Source organism: Argopecten irradians, chromosome 8 (assembly GCF_041381155.1).
Source record: "Argopecten irradians isolate NY chromosome 8, Ai_NY, whole genome shotgun sequence".
Taxonomy (NCBI): domain Eukaryota; kingdom Metazoa; phylum Mollusca; class Bivalvia; order Pectinida; family Pectinidae; genus Argopecten; species Argopecten irradians.
Window position 1 is genome coordinate 27521555 of NC_091141.1, and position 21964 is coordinate 27543518.

Genomic DNA, 21964 nt, shown 5'->3' on the forward strand with positions numbered 1-21964 from the left:
ATATATCATAATCCCATTCATGTAAGAAGTAAGAAGAAGGATAAATCAGTGCGATAGGAATATGGGAAGCAAAGGATATATCATAATCCCATTCATGTAAGAAGTAAGAAGAAGGATAAATCAGTGCGATAGGAATATGGGAAGCAAAGGATATATCATAATCCCATTCATGTAAGAAGTAAGAAGAAGGATAAATCAGTGCGATAGGAATATGGGAAGCAAAGGATATATCATAATCCCATTCATGTAAGAAGTAAGAAGAAGGATAAATCAGTGTGATAGGAATCATGGAAGCAAGATATCATAATCCCACATTCATGTAAGAGCAAGGATATATCATAATCCCATTCATGTAAGTAAGTACAAGAAAGGATATATCATAATCCCATTCATGTAAGAGTAAAGGATATATCATAATCCCATTCATGTAAGAAAGTACAAAGGATATATCATAATCCCATTCATGTAAGAAGTAAGAAGAAGGATAAATCAGTGTGATAGGAATATGGGAAGCAAAGGATATATCATAATCCCATTCATGTAAGAAGTAAGAAGAAGGAATATAATACAATTAAAAGGATATATCATAATCCCATTCATGTAAGAGTACAGAGAAGTCAAAGATTACGTATTTGTATATATGAAGGATGTATTGATAGACATACTTCCTGTGACAGTGAGAGTGGTAGCAGAACTCTGTCCAGTTCCTACAGAGTTGGTGGCAAAACACGTGTAGGTTCCAGTGTCACTGGTATCAGCGTTGAGAACGGTCAGGGATGGAGAATCGACCGTAGACCCGGAGTAGTTGACACCATCAATGGTGAGAGTTTCTGTACCGCTACCGACATTACGTTGCCAGAAAACGGTGGTATGATCGGGGTTAGCAGACACAGTACATTCCAGAGTGATAGTGTCTCCTGTGTTGGTGCTGTATGCATTCTGGGAAATAGTGACGGTTGGAATATCTGAAAACAATACATTCTTAAATCATAGCACCATCTTAGGACCATAGGAGAGTACCTGTAGATAGATTATACATTATAGTGCAACTTGGGTACCAGAGGAGGAAGGATAAATCAAAGTGTCATCTGTACACCAGTATGGAAGGGTACATCATAGGGTCATTTGGATATGAGAAGAATAAATTACAGTGCCATCTGATTACATGTAGAAAAGTATATCACAGTGGAGTCTGAGCATAAGGATAAATCAGTGTCATTTGGGTACCAGTAGGGGAAGGAAAATTCATATTCCAAACAAGTTTAGAAGGGGAAGGGAAAATTAGAAAGCTATACAAGTACACGAAGGCATATTCTTACAACAGGTTTGTATATCAAGGATTGATAGACATACTTCCTGTGACCGTGAGAGTGGTAGCAGAACTCTGTCCAGTTCCTATAGAGTTGGTGGCAAAACAGGTGTAGGTTCCAGTGTCACTGGTATCAGCGTTGAGGACGGTCAGGGATGGAGAATTGACCGTAGCCCCGGAGTAGCTGACATCATCAATGGTGATGGATTCAGTACCACTACCGACATTACGTTGCCAGAAAACGGTGGTATGGGCGGGGTTGGCAGACACCGTACACTCCAGAGAGATAGTGTTTCCTGTGTCGGTGGTGTAAGCATTCTGGGCAATGGTGACAGTTGGCACATCTGGAAATTGTTGAACACAAAGGTCATAGAGGAGGAAAACATGCATCCAGAGTTCCATTTGGGTACCACAGTAAGGGAAAAGTAGATCGCAGCAATGAACAACAGAGGGATAGATAATATTGGCACAAGTAAGGGGAGGGGAAACCATAGTGTCATCTGGGTTATATAATGAAAGTGCCATCTGGGTATGGAAAGTGGAAGGATCATTATTCATGTGCCAACAGGGTATATACATGTATGCGTACAAGATGAAGGAAAGATAAATCATAGTGCCATCTGGGTACGGAAAGTGGAAGGACAAACCATAGTGCCAACTTGAGTGCCAGTCAGGGAAGATACACAACAGTGCCATATGGGTATGGAAAGTGCCATATGGGCATGGAAAGTGCCATATGGGTATAGAAAGTATTTTCACTTACCCCGTATAGGGATATGCGCAATTTTATTTGATTTTTTATCATTTTTCTATCCCACTCTAGGGTAAAGACAAGGCATATGAGATTTTTGCACATGCCCGCATAGTGTCAGAGAAAAAAAAATCATTCTTTTTGGGGTACGGCAGGAAATCTCAACCCTCGGGATAAGATTCTTAAGATGTCAAACACTCGCCAAAGTCTGGAGTAGAAAAACTTTTAAAAGAATCTTACCCCTCGCATTGAGATTTGATTCTCCTATCATATGGCAAAATGGGGTGAAGGATTCTATTTATCTGGGTATGGAAAGAGAAGGAAAGTTCATAGTGCCAATCTGAGTATAAGTCAGGGAGATAAATCCTAGTGTCATCTGGGTATGGAAAGAGAAGGAAAGTTCAAAGTGCCAATCTGAGTAAAAGTCAGGGAGATAAATCCTAGTGTCATCTGGGTATGGAAAGTGGAAGGATCAGGATTCATGTAAGTGCAATCTGGGTATGAAATTAAAAAACACAGATACACCATTGAGCCATCTGGATAGCAGAAGGGGTTGATTACAACAGGTTTGTATAAATATATAGAATGGATTTAGAGACATACTTCCTGTGACAGTGAGAGTTGTAGCAGAACTCTGTCCAGTTCCTACAGAGTTGGTGGCAAAACAGGTGTAGGTTCCAGTGTCATTGGTATCAACGTTGAGAACGGTCAAGGATGGAGAACTGACCGTAGACCCAGAGTAGCTGACACCGTCAATGGTTATGGTTTCAGTACCACTACCAACATTACGTTGCCAGAAAACGGTGGAATGTGCCGGATTTGCAGAAACAGTACATCCCAGAGTGATAATGTTTCCTGCTTTAGTGGTGTAGGCATTCTGGGAAATTGTAACAGTCGGAATATCTGGAAAAGGTTGCATGAGAAAAGCATAGTGCTATCTGGGCACCAGCAGAGATAGGATGATGTATAGTGACATCCGAGTACAATTTGAGGGAGGATGAATCCTAATGTCTTCTGGACACTCATAATGCTATCTACATACCAATATGTTAGGGTAAAATTAGTCATGTGAGTACTAGAAGAGGAAAGATATATCATAATGCCACCCGGGTGTAAAAAGATGGACAAATCTGAGTGTTATTTGAGTACAATAAGGGAATACCTTTTAAGTGTCTTCTGGACACTTGTAGAAAAGGGAAAAATAATAGTGCCTTATCTATGTACCAGTTGGTGAAGGATAAATAATAGTGCCATATCTGGTCACCGGTAGACGAAGGATAAATAATAGTGCCATTTCTGGGCACCAGTAGAGGGAGGATAAATGATAGTGCCATATCTGGTCACCGGTAGAGGAAGGATAAATAATAGTGCCATTTCTGGGCACCAGTAGAGGGAGGATAAATGATAGTGCCATGTCTGGTCATCAGTAGAGGAAGGATAAATGATAGTGCCATATCTGGTCACCGGTAGAGGAAGGATAAATAATAGTGCCATGTCTGGTCATCAGTAGAGGAAGGATAAATGATAGTGCCATATCTGGTCACCGGTAGAGGAAGGATAAATAATAGTGCCATGTCTGGGCACGAGTAGGGGAAGGATAAATGATAGTGCCATATCTGGGCACCATTAGAGGAAGGATAAATGATAGTGCCATATCTGGGCACCAGTAGAAGGAGGATACATAATAGTGCCATTTCTGGGCACCAGTAGAGGAAGGATAAATGATAGTGCCATATCTGGGCACCAGTAGAGGGAGGATAAATAATAGTGTCATATCTGGGCACAAGTAGAGGAAGGATAAATAATAGTGCTATGTCTGGGCACCAGTACAGGATAAATGATAGTGCCATATCTGGTCACTAGTAGAGGAAGGATAAATAATAGTGTCATATCTGGGCACCAGTAGAGGAAGGATAAATTATAGTGCCATATCTGGGCACCAGTACAGGATAAATGATAGTGCCATATCTGGTCACTAGTAGAGGAAGGATAAATAATAGTGCCATGTCTGGGCACCAGTAGAGAAAGAATAAATGATAGTGCCATATCTGGGCACCAGTAGAGGGAGGATAAATAATAGTGCCATATCTGGGCACCAGTAGAGGGAGGATAAATAATAGTGCCATATCTGGGCACAAGTAGAGGAAGGATAAATAATAGTGCCATTTCTGGGCACCAGTAGAGGGAGGATAAATAATAGTGCAATATCTGGTCTCTAGTAGAGGAAGGATAAATAATAGTGCCATATCTGGGCACAAGTAGAGAAAGGATTAATAATAGTGCCATATCTGGTCACCGATAGAGGAAGGATAAATAATAGTGCCATATCTGGTCACCGGTAGAGGAAGGATAAATAATAATGCCATTTCTGGGCACCAGTACAGGATTAATGATAGTGGCATATCTGGGTACTACTAGAGGAAGGATAAATATACGTGAAATATCTGGGTACTAATAGGTACCATTAGGGAAAGGATGAATCAGTGTCATCCGAGTACTAGATAGATAATGATTACAATATGTTTGTATACATATTAATGACTTACTTCCTGTGACTGTAAGTGTGGTAGCAGAACTCTGTCCAGTTCCTACAGAGTTGGTGGCAAAACAGGTGTAGGTTCCAGTGTCACTGGTATCAGCGTTGAGAACGGTCAGCGATGGAGAATTGACCGTAGACCCAGAGTAGTTGATACCATCAATGGTGATGGTCTGTGTACCAGTACCGACATTACGCTGCCAGAACACAGAGGTATGGGTGGGGTTGGCAGACACGGTACATCCAAGAGTGATACTGTTTCCTGTGTTGGTGCTGTAGGCATTCTGGGAAATGGTCACAGTTGGAATATCTGAAAATGTTGCAAGCAAAAATATGAAAAAAAATTAATTTAAACACAACATTTTTCCTTTAACACATCATCATTAACTTACTTCATACACAATTATAAGACAGTACCTATTTTGTCCTTAACCTTCTGACCCTGCCACAATGACCCGCCATGCCCCGGAGAGATTATATCATATAGTGTAACTAGACAGTACTCCAATCCAACAACAGCCAACAACAGAAGAATACTTTGAGTTTGTTCAAATCAATTACACCGAGAGATCCCATGAGATGACATGCACAAGTCACGTGATTCAGTACATAGGCTAATTGTGATAGACAAAAGAGTCTTGCTTGGATGATATCATCCTCGATACTCGGGGGTTCCGATCACTAACAATCTCTTCACCCCTGGACTATCTCATAGTAAAACTGGAAGCAACAGAACAGAACAGGTAATTTAGTTGTTTGATGTACATCAAAAGAGCCGTATAACGGTACACTGTGGTTGGCTGTGTGGCTTAAATTTGACGTTGGGCGTCGTTCTCTCTAGTTAGTCCAGGGGTGTACAGATTGTAAGTGATCGAAAACCCCTGGAGTATCGAGAATAGGATGTTTGACTATGCATAAACAATTGTTGATCAGTTTTAAGACAGTTTCAGAAGCTTCATTTTCAATACATGTGATAGCTACAACTTTTTTATTGTGTTTCGCTTGATTGGTTTTGAGCCAAGATGGCATAATCACCCAATTCTTCCCCCATTTGGTTCCCCTAATCATGCAATCAATAGTCAAAATCGAATTGAGTTTTACCCATTTGCCGTATCAGCCAACATATTCATTGAAATTGCTTGAGCAGTTATGGAGAAGAAGTCAAAAATGTAAATTGTTTACAGAAATATGGCGGATGACAGATGACGCACGACGGACGACACACGACGACAGACAAAAGGCGATTAGAAAAGATCACTTGAGACTTCGTCTCAGGTGACCTAAAAAGCCTATCTTATTGTCATGTTTATCAAAGGAAATAAAAGAAGTCTTCCTATGTAATTTGTGAAGCCTAGCTACCTTATACAGTTTGTAAAGCAATTTCAGAAGCAAAACTAGCTACCTTATACAGTTTGTAAAGCAATTTCAGAAGCAAAACTTAGGTAATTTCTTGATCCTACATAAAACCATTCGTAAAGCCTACCTTATGCAATTTCAGAAATCTACCTATTAGGCAATTTCAATAGACTATTTTCATAATGGTACCCTAAAAACTTACTTCCTGTGACAGTGAGTGTAGTAGCAGAACTCTGTCCAGTGCCTACAGAGTTGGTGGCAAAACACGTGTAGGTTCCAGTGTCACTGGTATCAGCGTTGAGAACGGTCAGAGATGGAGAATTCACAGTAGACCCTGAGTAGTTGACACCATCAATGGTGATGGTCTGTGTACCAGTACCGACGTTACGTTGCCAGAACACGGAGGTATGTGCAGGGTTGGCCGACACGGTACATCCCAGAGTGATACTGTTTCCTGTGTTGGTGCTATAGGCATTCTGGGATATGGTGACAGTAGGTATGTCTAAAAAAAGAACAGTTCAGCTTGGTTTTATCTTTGACATTTTGATAACTGTTATAATATCAACATATAAGCACACAGAGCTCTTAAATTTAAATTATCAAAGCTTTAAACGAATATTGGTGAACTTAAGGTCTGAACCTATTACAACGATGGGAAGCTGAATCAGTCAAATAAGATACTGTGGTCATTTTGTGTAAGTAGTCAAATGATACTTTTTAAAAAATTTATTCGCTTACTTCCAGAAACAGTGAGAGTTGTAGCAGCACTCTGTCCAGTTCCTACAGAGTTGGTGGCAAAACAGGTGTAGGTTCCGCTGTCACTGGTATCAGCATTAATAACAGTCAGGGATGGAGAATTGACTGTAGACCCGGAGTAGTTGACACCATCAATGGTGATGGACTGTGTACCAGTACCGACGTTACGCTGCCAGAAAACAGAGGTATGGGCGGGACTGCCCGACACGGTACATCCCAGAGTGACAGTGTTTCCTGTGTTGATTCTGTAGATATTCTGGGAAATGGTCACTGTTGGGACGTCTAAAACAATTAGAAAAGTTGAATTAACTTTACATATATTCCTTCGGTACTTTCTGAGAAATATTAATTATAAAATTTAATGGTCACAATCAGTTTCACATCAGACTGAAATTGCAACAGGCACAACTAGATACCATGGACAACATGTACAGTGGAACCTCCCGAAACCGATCATGGTCGGTGCATATAATTTCGGCCGGTTTAGAGAGGGTTCGGTTTGGAGAAGTGAACCGAATACCGATCATCACGATCCGGATTTAATCGATCGGAAGTCGTTTTTTACACTAGTGCACCGCAGGTATGCCTAGTGTTCGTTAAAACCGACCGATATTGATTGTTAATGTGAATGTTATCACAAAAGAGAGAATAATACCTTTAAAAGGAATGGATTACAGCAAACTTGACTTTGTTACCGCTTATAAACGTAGTTTAGTTAGTTAGTTGCGTGAATGTTCTTGGGGATGTTCTCGTCTGCAACCTACATACGACCGATCGCTTCCGGTTACGTCAAGAATCAAATTATATGGTCTAATTACACGATGATCAGTCGATGCCGGTCATTATATGACATAGTCATTTTCTAAAACAATACATTGCTTCGGCTTCTTCATACAGATAATTTACGTTATCCGACAACTACATATGTAAATTGAAAAAAACGTGTGATTTGAATACGAAACTTTCTCTTTATAACTAGCTCTGCTTGTTTTCCTTCAGTAAAGAAACCGCGTGCACATGGTAGACCTTCGTTAGATATCTAAACAATAGACATGATTAAATAATTACACCACCATCTCGGGTATAATTACCGTGTACCTATAGCCTTCACATCTGTATACATGCCCAAGGACATGGCATGCAACAACTATGGTACAGGTACGTGTGTATTTCACGGTCGGTTGATCTGACCTCAATGCAATCTATCGGTGTCGCTCAGGTAAGGCAGGTTTTCAGAAGTGTATTTTAGTTACATTTGACTATTCCGATCTCAAAATCGGTCCGGTATATTCGGAATTGGGAGGGATCGGTTTTGGGAAGTTTCATATACTATTAATAAAGAGGAATTCATTCCGTACATGACATCCATGTTCGGTTTCTAGAGGTGATTGGTTTTGAGAAGGTTCGGTTTTGGGAGGTTCCACTGTACATGAAGGTTCAAAAACATCCCTTCATCACTCTTTGAAAATAAAACCAATAACAAAATTTGTTTACGGTTGCTGAATCACAAACGAAAAGCTATTTGAATAGCCCATGATCTGATAATGATGGGTTTCTTAGTTTTCATATGGATCAACTTACTTCCTGTGACTGTAAGTGTGATGCCAAAACTCTGTCCAGTCCCTACAGAGTTGGTGGCAAAACAGGTGTAGGTTCCACTGTCACTGCTATCAGCGTTGATAATGGTCAGGGATGGAGAATTGACCGTAGACCCTGAGTAGTTGATACCGTCTATGGTAATGGACTGTGTACTACCGCCAACATTACGCTGCCAGAACACGGAGGTATGGGCAGGGTTGGCAGACACGGTACATCCCAGGGTGATACTGTTTCCTGTAGTGGTGCTGTAGGAATTCTGGGAAATGGTGACAGTTGGAATATCTGGAATATTAACAAATTTATATTTAGGCCTTAAGGAACTTTTTAACAGGTATATCATCAACTATTGTGAATACATTTTGTGCCTGTTTGCATTGAAATTCGGTGTATATATATATATACATTATGCTTTAAGAAAGCTACAAAATTAGAACTGTAAGTTGATGGCTAACTAATATCCCCTCCCTCCTTTGGGTCCATGACAATTAAATGACATGATATTTTTTGAAAACATATGTATAGTGACCTGGTTACATGATGGCATTTAACTTTATGCACATATGTACATATTTCAAACTACTGGTTTATATAGTTTGATAATTAAATAGTCTCCCTTACTTCCTTTGATTGTGATTCATACATGGTGTTACCAGTGAAACATCAAGGCCTATACAATTATTGACTTGTTCTAAGTTATTATTGGAAATTGTTAACCTAAACATGAGGCCCATGGACCTTAACAGTCACTTGAGTTCAGATACAGAATGAAACAAAGACATGCATATAAACACTATATATTTGCCCATCAGGCCCTTGAAGTCAGTCAGTGATTTTATAAATTTGACTTTTTAATCTATGAAGATTATTTGGTTTCATCAAATCTGTTAATTCAGAAGAAAGATTTTTGAAATGTTATCCATTTTGATCCCTTTTGGCCCCACCCCTCTGGCCCCTGGGGGTCAGCCAGGACCAATATGGATATGATGTTAAAATGCTATCTCAGGCTAATAATTCTAACCCAGATTGACTAATTTCCTATGAAAACTAAGCAAATAATGTTCCTAAATGTGTTTTTCCTATATAAACTATAGTAAATTTGACCCCCTCCCCAGGGGAAAATCTGAAATCCCAGGGCCATGAAATTCATAAATTTTTGTAAAGGGCCTTAAGACCTAATCTATCAAGAGTATCTGGTTCCATCAAATCTGTGAATTCAAAAAGAAGATTTTTGAAATTACAATTTTGACCCCCTTTTGGCTCCGCCCTTCTTGCCCCTGGGGGTCGGCCATGACCAGTATGGATATGATGTTAAAATGCTAATTCAGACTAATAATTCTAACCCAGTTTGACTAATTTCCTATGAAAAATAGGCAAATAATGTTCATAAATGTGTTTTTCCTATATAAACTATAGTAAACTTGACCCTCTCCCCAGAGGGAAACATGAGACCCCAGAGTCATATTATTCACAACTTTCGTAAAGGACTTTAAGACCTTTCCATCTATGCAAAGTATTTGATTCTACCAGTTCCAGAATTTCAGAAGAAGATTTTTGAAGTTTTAGCCTATTTGCCCTTTTTGGCCCCGCCCCTCTGCCCCAAGGGGGTTGACCAGGACCAATATAAATATGATATTAAAATGTTATCTCAGGCTAATAATTCTAAACAAGTTTGATTCATTTCCTATGAAAATTGAGCAAAAAATGCTTATAAATGTGTTTTCCCTATATAAACTATAGTAAACTTGACCCCCTCCCCAGGGGGAAACGTGAAATCCCAGGATTATATAATTCACAATTTTTGTAAAGGACCTCAAGACCTTTCCATCTATAAAGAGTATGTGATTCTACCATTTCCAGAATTTCAGAAGAAGATTTTTGAAGTTATAGCCTATTTGACCCCTTTTGACCCCGCCCCTAAGGCCCCTTGGGGTCAGTCATGGAAAATTGGCTAATAGAATTCAATGGCCATCTCATACTGATAATTCTGACAATATTTGACTCATTTCCTATTACAAATGATCAAATAATACTCAAAAATGTATTTTCCCTATATAAACTTAGTAAACTTAACCCCCTCCCCAGGGGGAAACCTGAGACCCAAGGGTCATATAATTCACAATTTTTGTAAAGGACCTTAGGACCTTTCTATCTATGAAGAGTATTTAATTCCATCACATCTGTGAGTGGAGAAGAAGATTTTTGAAATTTTAGTCAATTTTACCCCTTTTGGCCCCTCCCATAGCTCCCTGGGGGGTGGGGACCATATAATTCACAGTTTTGATTGGCCTTATGCCTTAGAAGGTTTGTGCAAAACTTCATTGAAATTGCTTCAGCAGTTTTGGAGAAGAAGTTGAAAATGTAAATTGTTTACGGACATACAACGCACGACGGACGACGGATGACGGATGACGACGTACAAAAGGCGATTAGAATAGGTCACTTGAGACTTCGTCTCAGGTGACCTAAAAACAGTAATATTCTTCAATGCAAGAACTTCAATATAAGTCCAAAAGCAACCCGCTGAAATTAAAATGCAATAAAAAATTAATGTTTTATTCTCTTACTTCCAGAAACAGTGAGAGTTGTAGCAGCACTCTGTCCAGTTCCTACAGAGTTGGTGGCAAAACAGGTGTAGGTTCCAGTATCACTGGTATCAGTGTTGAGAACGGTCAGGGATGGAGAATTGACGGTAGACCCGGAGTAGTTGACACCATCAATGGTGATGGTCTGTGTACCAGTACCGACGTTACGTTGCCAGAACACGGAGGTATGGGCGGGGTTGGCAGACACGGTACATCCCAGAGTGATACTGTTTCCTGTGTTGGTGCTATAGGCATTCTGGGAAATGGTGACAGTTGGGACATCTGAAACAAATAGAAAAGTTGAATTATCCTTACATATATATTTGTTCATCAGAATTTATTTATAAATTAATTTTGTTGAATATTCATGTTTAGAAATGTTTTGTTTTTGCAAGCAATTTAATTAGGGAAGCAAAAAACAAATATTCGAAGTGAATACCACAATTTTAATAATGACTACACGACTCATATTTGCATCTCTTTTTTCCTGTTTTTCAACGAGCAGATTGAACAAGCGATGATATTTGGTGAAAATTTCCTCCAGCTATTTAGATGCAGTGTCTGTCATTTTACTCATTTAACTGTTGGATATCATTTTGTTTAACCTCAATGATCAGTGTTAAGTTTTGAGCTAGGAGATTGGAGACAAGTACATTCCATCAATAATATATAAACAAACTGGCATGATTTTAAATCAATTATGAATATCTAAGCTGATTTTACTCCGTGTATCATATTTGAGTTGGAAATTAGGATCTTGAAGAAATCGTTTGCCTTTTTGTAAGGATTCGTTGATGAGTAAGTGAATTATTTCAGTGATTTCTTTTCACTGACCTGCAAGCCCCTGAGATCTCTATATATAGTATATTTGTATCTCGAAATATCTCATCTGAACATGTTTTCATTAATTTCTAAGCAAATTAAAGTTGAACTTGTACACTTACTTCCAGAAACAGTAAGTGTGGTAGCAGAACTCTGTCCAGTTCCTGCAGAGTTGGTGGCAAAACAGGTGTAGGTTCCAGTGTCACTGGTATCAGCATTGAGAACGGTCAAGGATGGAGAATTGACCGTAGCCCCGGAGAAGTTGATATTGTCAATGGTGATGGTCTGTGTACCAGACCCGACATTACGTTGCCAGAAAACGGAGGTATGGGCGGGGTTAGCAGACACGGTACATCCCAGGGTGATAGTGTTTCCTGTGTTGGTGCTATAGGCATTCTGGGAAATAGTGACAGTTGGCACATCTGAAAATATGAAAATGTCCCGAATGATATACAAAAATTGATGGAAAAAGGTTAGACACAAGATGAAATTAGATTAAATTAGTAAATTAAAAATTTCTGTTAGACACAAATGCATCTGCTCCAAGCTGGAAATAGTAAAATGCAAGATAACAATAGGAAAATCAATTATCATTATACCACCCTTCCCTAATTATAATGATATATACAAAAGCACCTTTCAAACAGTTTCAAAATGATTTATTTATGAGTATGAAAAGCAATATATTAAGATAAAAAATATTGGTAAAAGTCAACTTGAATAATTCCAGTATCTCTGTAAAATAATAATAGAACTCTGTGTGAAACAAGATATACCAGTTAGAGGCTGCGGTAGCCATCTTGGATGTTCTATTTAGAAGAAACTAGAAATGTCTGCAAAACATGGCTTATATAGCTACTCCTTCAAAAATGAAATCAAAATAGATCATTCTACTAGAGAATACATGATGGACATGGGTAATACTTACACTAAGGAGCAGGACATCATTACCGACTATAAAAAGGAAATGTCTTACGTTATTTTGTAATTGCATATTACAGAGTTATCTGCCCTTGCAGGTAGGTGGTGTTAATTGTGATGTCCTGTAATTGCTACATATTTAGAGAAAATGACATGAGTTTCACTCAAAAAACAATTAAATTCACATCTGATACCTAAACCTACATGGGAGGTATAATATTCTAAGATGGATATTCTGTTTTTGCATATTAGAGTAACCTCCCTTATGGGTAGGCATATATAAATATATACATTCTTTTTCCCCACCATGTGTTACGCTCTCAAACACATGGCGTATCTATCAATACCCACCCACAAAGGTAGATAACTCTGTAATATGCAAATACAGAATAGGGTCCTAAAAGCCTTACTTCCAGAAACAGTGAGAGTTGTAGCAGAACTCTGTCCAGTTCCTGCAGAGTTGGTGGCAAAACAGGTGTAAGTTCCAGTGTCACTGGTATCAGCGTTGAGGACGGTCAGGGATGGAGAATTGACCGTAGCCCCGGAGAAGTTGATATTGTCAATGGTGATGGTCTGTGTACCGGTACCGACATTACGTTGCCAGAACACGGAGGTATGGGCGGGGTTAGCAGACACAGTACATCCCAGGGTGATAGTGTTTCCTGTGTTGGTGCTGTAGGCATTCTGGGAAATGGTGACAGTTGGAACATCTGAAATAAATTAATAAAATAAAATAAAGTTTGATGGTGATGATTTCATTCACAATTATTTCAATAATTTCATATCAATCATAAAAATTTTAGCATAAAAATTAGATTTTTATAATGCGACATAATCAATATTTTATTCACAAATCACAATGTTTCATTGAATCAGAAAATATTTGTATACTAATGAAATTTTTAGCCATTTAGACACCACTTAATACTGTATCATTTAATCATTTAACCTATGACTCATTTCCATACAAAAATAAATATACTCAACAATAATATTTTGTAAATAAAGGGAAAATTCACACAAGTTAGGTTTAAATTAAATGATGTTAATTCTATAATTAATAAGGATTTCTATATTTTAAAAAAGTCTCCTAGATTTTGTTCTGTGCCGTTTTGATTTTGGGTAGTTTGAATGGAATTCATTCCTTTGTTTGATTTACTACCCAAATAAAGATTTAAGATTAGAAGCTTTAGGATTTTAATAGTAATAAAATATTGCCATAAAGCTTCTAAGTAACAGGTACAGATCAGTCAGAAAATATTACCTTTTTTTTTTAAACATCAATATAATCTAAAGCATATCTCTAGAAGTTAACATTAGTTTGATATTAAAACAATATAGGCATACATTTTGAAAATCTTTTATCCAATACTTCGGCTTGATAAGCATTTTTTATCAGCATGAAAAAAGGTAGTAGGAACAGAGGTTGGGTTTTGTTATACATGGTGTGGAAAAAATGAAACTCTAAAATAATTCTGGTTACATCAATGTTGAAGCAGGAAGATCACCACTGCAAGCATGTAAATCAAATCGTAGAATTCTACACAAAGAAAGTCCCAGTATGATCTTACCATCACCATTAAAAGATTTCAATCATTACCGATTGGAGAGGGAAGATTCCTGTATTTTTATTGGTTAAAATGATGTCTTATGATGCTCAGGATTTTCCATTTTTGAATATTGCAGAGTTAGCTCCCCTGCAGGTAGTTATCCATAGTGACATTATTAATTTGTGGGCACAATTTACGTTGCTTTCTGCTAAAAGTATGGTGTTACGATTGCAAACACATCAGGACACAATCGATACCTTACCCGCAAGAGCAAATAACCCTATAATATGCTAATTTGGAACAATATTGGGACAGTTATTTAAAGGACCTCCTGTTTTCTACAGAACCGAAATACAAGTTTTTGTTAATAACAAATAATTTTTTTTGCATAATTAATTTGATCACTAACAAACTAATAATCGCAGCTCAATGAAAGTATAATTTTTTTCTGCTTCCTTTTACCTCTTTGCCTCATCTTTTGATCATTTGATAACATGGGAATCTATGCATGCATATATAAAGACAAAATATAATAAAGCAGTACCAAAAGAATTAGAGCTAAAGATTTGATCATGCAGTCTTTTCTACACAAAAAATTTAGGTCATCAAAATCCAAGATGGCCACCTATATGCTGGTCAAATATTTACCAGGTCAAAATGTAACAATGTTGTTTTGTTATGATGCTCATATGTTGTTAGCTTTAAGTTGTTAAGGGTTTTGAAAGCCATTATGCAGCTATTTCAAAAACATTTTTTTAAAAACAAGCTGTTAAAATAAAAGAATGCAGCTAATTTAAAAGTTAAAGTTAATCTAAATGAATATGCAACCACCAAAAACAGGAACACCAAAATTCTAAATATACATGGCTTACTTCCTGTTACGGACAGGGAGACCTGGGCACTCTGTCCTGTTCCGACGGAGTTGCTGGCAAAACAGGTGTATGTGCCCTGGTCTCCACTGTTGGCATTGAACACGACTAAAGATGGACTGTTGACGGACGATCCGCCATAGTTGACATTGTCTATTGTCAGTGTAGTAGTCCCGCCACTGGTGGCAGTGAACTGCCAGAACACATTTGTTTGTCCTGGGTTAGCTGACACTGAACACTGCAATGTCACTGTGGCTCCCGTGGAAACAGAGTAGATCGTCTGAGAGACGGTGACTGACGGGACATCTGAAAGAGAAATTCTAGCCTTGTTAGAAGCGATGTTTTTCATCTTTAAGTTAGAGATCATGGTGAGAAATATAGGTAAAAGCTAATTCAGATTCACTCTCTGTTGGATACAAACTCGGTGCATGCTAAAATGTCAGCACAACGAGAATCTATATGCTGTGCATTAAGTGCAGTGCCTGTGCAGAGAAAGTAAAGCAGTGAGAAATCAACACTATCAGGGATATCTGGTCTTTGTAGAGTACCATTCCTATAACTATTGATACAGCCTTACAAATTAAGGCAAATGTGAGGTGATATCACAAATACCCAAAAATGTATTGGTGCTACATTTTCAGACTATAAAAATCTCTAAAACATCAAATTTATGCTAAACACTCACGAACAAGAATATTTTATGACAATGAAATGGTTTAATGTTTGAAAACATTTCATTTAGAATTCTATGATTCAAGCAAGAAATGGGTAAACAAAGAGAACAACTCTAAAAAAAAGACGTAGAATGAACTACAGAAATGTAATTATGTCTAAGACAAAATTGCCTCTGCCTTTTTATAAAATAGAGATAATAGTTGATTAGGATGTGCACGGGAAACAGTGTATGTGCCCTTAACCTTATTTTGTAGTGAAAGGCGTTATAATATATAAAATTTTATGTATTTCTTTTATCAATTTAGTTAAGTGAATAAAAAAAGTGCATTTAGGGAATTGGAATGAAATTGACGCCATGCAAAAAGTTTTTTTTTTATTTGTTTGGCTTTACCACCATGAAAAATGAAATTACATTTAGAAATCGGTCAACTTATGTGAATGAGATATCTCAATTTCAATCCTGATTCATTTTATTTTGTTCTACATTAACAACAAGGGTCGATAAATTAATTATTTTTTCGAAAACATTTTGAATTATAGTAGGTACTGGCACCTGCATCCCATGAATTCTAAAGCCATGGTAGACTAGTGGTACAGTCAAATCTGTTTTGGCAACCAACTCTGTATAAAGACCACCTGCTTAATAACACCACGACGTTCTTACGGTCCCGAAAGATAAATTTCAATACAATTTGAAATGTGTATATAAAGGTCCACTAGGCTATAAAGACTATTTTTGGGTGGTCTTCATAGATAGGTTCGACTGAATCACCAGTATAGTCAGTTAATATCACCATTTTTACTAAACACAAGAAATATGATTTTAGCAAATTCGTAGAAGAAAGCTTTGCAATTAAAGAAATGTCCCACGAAATCGTAAAAAATCCCCATAAAAATGACTGTCTATACTCTATGTCAAAAAGCATTTAATTTTTTCAATTTCAATTTCAATTTTCAAATATTTTTTTGACAAAAGATGATATGTGTCAATAGGATCAGACATCAGGCATAGCCTATCTTATTCTTCTCCTGATATTGGTGATACAAACAAACAATTATATAAAACATACATACATATTGAGGTTTATGAAAATAAGGGGAGGTAACTCCAACATGAGGAACAATATGATTTTGATCATATTTAAAGTTACTCTATAAATTAACAGTTAATTTTCATTTTTTCATATAATAACCAAAAATTATGACATGATTCAACTATACTTGATAGCATATTTGTGATATTGGTCCTATTTGCCACTACAGATACAGGCTAAAAGCATTTATTACTTTGTAACAAGCTTCCCCTGACATAGAACATTATTTACACCTAAAAGAAAGGTTTCCATTCATGATCTATTCATGATCTATTCAATAACAAGAGGCCCATGGGCCTTAACGGTCATCTGACTAATATCATATGGCATAAAAGTACATAAAGGTCATTCACTTCAACAAGCTAGGTAGCTCTTTATCCTAGTATGCAACAGGCCCAATATCAGTTCTCAAGGCCTTTTAGTTATTCACAAGAATTTGTTTGAAGATATTAGCCTATTTGACCCCTGTGACCTTGAATGAAGGTCCTTTTGGGCCTTTTGGTTCTGAAGAAGAATTCCTTTAAAGATTTTAGCCAATTTGACCCCTGTGACTTTGAATGAAGGTCAAGGTCCTTCATTTGAACAAACTTGGTAGCTCTTTATCCCAGCATCCTGCTCCCGAGGCTAAATATGAGTACCCTAAGCCTTTTAGTTCTTGACCAGAATTGGTTTATAAGGTTTTAGCCTATTTGACCCCTGTGACCTTGAAGGAAGGTCAAGGTCCTTCATTTTAACAAACTTGGTAACCCTTTATCCCAGCATGACACAGGCCCAATATCACAAGAAGTCGTTTAAAGATTTAGCCTATTTGACCCCTGTGACCTGGAATGAAGGTCAAGGTCATTCATTTGAACAAACTTTGTAGCCATTCTTCCCAGCATGTCACAGGTCTAATATCATGTCTTAAGGCCTCTTGAATGAAGGTCAAGGTCATTCATTTGAACGAACTTGCTAGGCCTTCATCCCAGCATGCTATAGTACCCTGGGCCTTTCAGTTATTGAGAAGAAGTCGTTTGAATGAAAAGTTTACGGACGGCGGACAGCGCACAGCGCACCACGACGGACGGTGCATGATGACATCATCCTGACCCAAAGGGTCAGATGACCTAAAAACCTAAGAAATATCAATGCAGAAGCGATGTCATATGTAAGAGATACAGAATTGTGCAAAGATCAGAGATAATTCCAAATGTAATCACTTACTTCCAGAAACAGTGAGTGTGGTAGCAGAACTCTGTCCAGTTCCTACAGAGTTGGTGGCAAAACAGGTGTAGGTTCCACTGTCACTGGTATCAGCGTTGAGAACGGTCAGGGATGGAGAATTGACCGTAGACCCAGAGTAGTTGATATTGTCAATGGTAATTGTTTGTGTACCAGTACCGACATTACGCTGCCAGAACACGGAGGTATGGGCGGGGTTGGCAGACACGGTACATCCCAGAGTAATACTGTTTCCTGTGTTGGTGCTATAGGCATTCTGGGAAATGGTGACGGCTGGCACAGCTAAAAGTTAAAATGAGTCATAAATCTAAAGTTATAGGTAATAAAATAATAATTATATATTCTTTATATAACCTCTCTGATGTACTATAAGGAACTGAAATGTTAACAGGCCAGTTTGTTTCATAGTGCATAATTAAAACAAAAATATAATTTTTTTATTTTCAAACAATTTACACAGAATACATAAATGGACAAGAACACACAAACACACTCACCTGCAACACTCAGACATCAAGGTGAACCTTATGTTATATGATGTACATATAAAACATGACATAGCATGCCATGGTATTACCCTGCATTCTTAAATTGTTTATGGGGGCAGGGGCTTATTTGTGAGCAGGGTTCTTATAAGTGAATAAAGTAAGCATTCACTGAGGAACTAGTCTATTATACCTCCTACAGTCAGCTGAGTTTGAGAACTCTGTCCAGTTCCTGCAGTGTTGGTTGCAAAGCAGGTGTAGAATCCAGAATCGTTGGAATCCGCGTTGATGACCGTCAGCGATGGGGAACTGACCGTTGCCCCAGAGTAGTTAATGTTATCAATGGTCAGCGTAGTGGACACGCCGTTGATGATTCTCCGCCAGAATACATTAGTGACTTGTGTTGTTGAGGACACAGTACACTGCAGTGTGATGGAGTTACCAGTACTGGTAGTATACGCAGTCTGGCCAACTGTTATAGTGGGTACAGCTGAAATTAACAAACATCAGCATGTCAAACAACTATTTTATGATTGTACCATTATTATTTAATCACTATCGATAAACACATACACACACTTAACATCTCATCCACACTCTAAACATGTTTTTATTTATGCACATCGGTCGTCAGGTTGGTTTACAGGCAAACCTGCCTGTAAGTGACCACCTCTGTATAGAGAACACCTTTACACATCTGTCGTCAGGTTGGTTTACAGGCAAACCTGTCTGTAAGTGACCACCTATACACATCTGTCTTCAGGTTGGTTTACAGGCAAACCTGTCTGTAAGTGACCACCTCTGTATAGAGACCACCTATGCACATCTGTCATCAGGTTGGTTTACAGACAAACCTGCCTTTAATTGAATACCTCTGTATAGAGACCACCTATACAAATCTGTCATCAGGTTGTTTTACAGGCAAACCTGTCTGTAAGTGACCACCTCTGTATAGAGAACACCTTTACACATCTGTCGTCAGGTTGGTTTACAGGCAAACCTGTCTGTAAGTGATCACCTCTGTATAGAGAACACCTATGCACATCTGTCATCAGGTTGGTTTACAGGCAAACCTGTCTGTAAGTGATCACCTCTGTATAGAGAACACCTTTACACATCTGTCGTCAGGTTGGTTTACAGACAAACCTGCCTGTAAGTGACCACCTATACACATCTGTCATCAGGTTGGTTTACAGGCAAACCTGTCTGTAAGTGACCACCTCTGTATAGAGAACACCTATGCACATCTGTCATCAGGTTGGTTTACAGGCAAACCTGTCTGTAAGTGACCACCTCTGTATAGAGAACACCTATGCACATCTGTCATCAGGTTGGTTTACAGACAAACCTGCCTGTAAGTGACCACCTATACACATCTGTCATCAGGTTGGTTTACAGACAAACCTGTCTGTAAGTGACCACCTCTGTATAGAGAACACCTTTACACATCGGTCGTCAGGTTGGTTTACAGACAAACCTGCCTGTAAGTGACCACCTATACACATCTGTCATCAGGTTGGTTTACAGGCAAACCTGCCTGTAAGTGACCACCTCTGTATAGAGAACACCTATGCACATCTGTCATCAGGTTGGTTTACAGGCAAACCTGCCTGTAAGTGACCACTTATACACATCTGTCTTCAGGTTGGTTTACAGACAAACCTGCCTGTAAGTGACCACCTATACACATCTGTCTTCAGGTTGGTTTACAGGCAAACCTGCCTGTAAGTGACCACTTATACACATCTGTCTTCAGGTTGGTTTACAGACAAACCTGTCTGTAAGTGACCACCTCTGTATAGAGAACACCTATGCACATCTGTCATCAGGTTGGTTTACAGGCAAACCTGCCTTTAAGTGACCACCTCTGTATAGAGAACACCTATGCACATCTGCCATCAGGTTGGTTTACAGGCAAACCTGTCTGTAAGTGACCACCTCTGTATAGAGAACACCTTTACACATCTGTCGTCAGGTTGGTTTACAGGCAAACCTGCCTTTAAGTGACCACCTCTGTATAGAGAACACCTATGCACATCTGTCATCAGGTTGGTTTACAGGCAAACCTGCCTTTAAGTGACCACATCTGTCATCAGGTAGGTTTACAGGCAAACCTGCCGTTAAGTGACCACCTCTGTATAGAGACCACCTATACAAATCTGTCATCAGGTTGGTCTACAGGCAAACCTGCCGTTAAGTGACCACCTCTGTATAGAGACCACCTATACAAATCTGTCATCAGGTTGGTCTACAGGCAAACCTGCCGTTAAGTGACCACCTCTGTATAGAGACCACCTATACAAATCTGTCATCAGGTTGGTCTACAGGCAAACCTGCCGTTAAGTGACCACCTCTGTATAGAGAACACCTATGCACCTCTGTCATCAGGTAGGTTTACAGGCAAACCTGCCTTTAAGTGACCACCTCTGTATAGAGAACACCTATACACATCTGTCATCAGGTAGGTCTACAGGCAAACCTGCTGTTAAGTGACCACCTCTGTATAGAGACCACCTATACAAATCTGTCATCAGGTTGGTCTACAGGCAAACCTGCTGTTAAGTGACCACCTCACACATAATATGTTCTTAAACCAAATTTTCAAAAAGCCATTAAGTATTTCAAGAATATTAAATCCTTGCCATAATTTTAATGTTTGAAAATGAAGTTTGCTCAATTCACTAAACATTGTCACTTGCAAATTTCAGGAAATTCTGGTATTGTCAACTTTCACGATGCAGTGATATGCACAGCAGGGCATCCTCTGGATTGAGATAAATTATTAATAGGTAATTCAGGTGAATGTCAGGGAATAGGATTAATAATATCTTAGTTTACTTGTTGTTTGTGTTTACTTGGGTTATTCTAGGTTAATGCAGCCAGTATAAAGTGGAAAATTCTTTTTTTGAAAATCAACATCCTCTCATTACTTATCCTATTGTGACTTAACCATCATGATAGTCACACTTCACTGATCCAATTGTGGACATAAACACCAGATCCTCTTGGTGAATCCTCTTAGTGTCTTTAGAGATGTTAAAATATCCTATTATTACCTCATTAGATAATGATTTGCTTGAATGAACTCGTGACCCATGGCCAAAATGAAGTTCCAGCGAATAAGTGTAGAACATTATCCTGGAAAAGAGTTTTCTCTGATGTAGGTCAAATATTTAAATATAGAACACATTGGTCTAATTCAGTAACACAGCACATTGTATTACTTTGTTGCATCCATTTATATATTTGATGTAGATCAAAGGTCACAAATGTAGGTCACAGTGATCCGATTTTGATATGTGGGGCACCCTCTGCGTTGGTGTTATAACAAAGGTATGAAGTTTCAGTGGCATACTATAGTGTATGATCAAGTGTCTGGACAACGAACAGTGAGAGATAGTCACCACTGCCAAGCAAGGCATCCTGTGATCATAAGCT

At 38.4% G+C, this 21964-nt stretch overlaps 1 protein-coding gene across 12 annotated transcripts in view; it reads right to left on the minus strand.

The window, feature by feature from the left end:
* LOC138330023 (hemicentin-1-like) overlaps positions 1-21964 on the minus strand; it is a 76187-nt gene that overhangs the window by 41922 nt on the left and 12301 nt on the right. For 6 of the 12 annotated variants that reach the window (XM_069277368.1, XM_069277375.1, XM_069277378.1 and 3 more), the window contains exons 4-15: positions 18720-19016; positions 18024-18323; positions 15055-15357; positions 13043-13342; positions 11834-12133; positions 10872-11171; positions 8290-8589; positions 6691-6990; positions 6155-6454; positions 4607-4906; positions 2664-2963; positions 666-965 (exon numbers count right to left, since the gene is read on the minus strand). In XM_069277368.1, coding sequence (XP_069133469.1) covers positions 666-965; positions 2664-2963; positions 4607-4906; positions 6155-6454; positions 6691-6990; positions 8290-8589; positions 10872-11171; positions 11834-12133; positions 13043-13342; positions 15055-15357; positions 18024-18323; positions 18720-19016 — 3600 coding nt within the window. The remainder of the gene's footprint in view (positions 1-665; positions 966-2663; positions 2964-4606; positions 4907-6154; positions 6455-6690; positions 6991-8289; positions 8590-10871; positions 11172-11833; positions 12134-13042; positions 13343-15054; positions 15358-18023; positions 18324-18719; positions 19017-21964) is intronic. The other 6 variants (XM_069277369.1, XM_069277373.1, XM_069277379.1 and 3 more) reach the window with 2 other exon arrangements.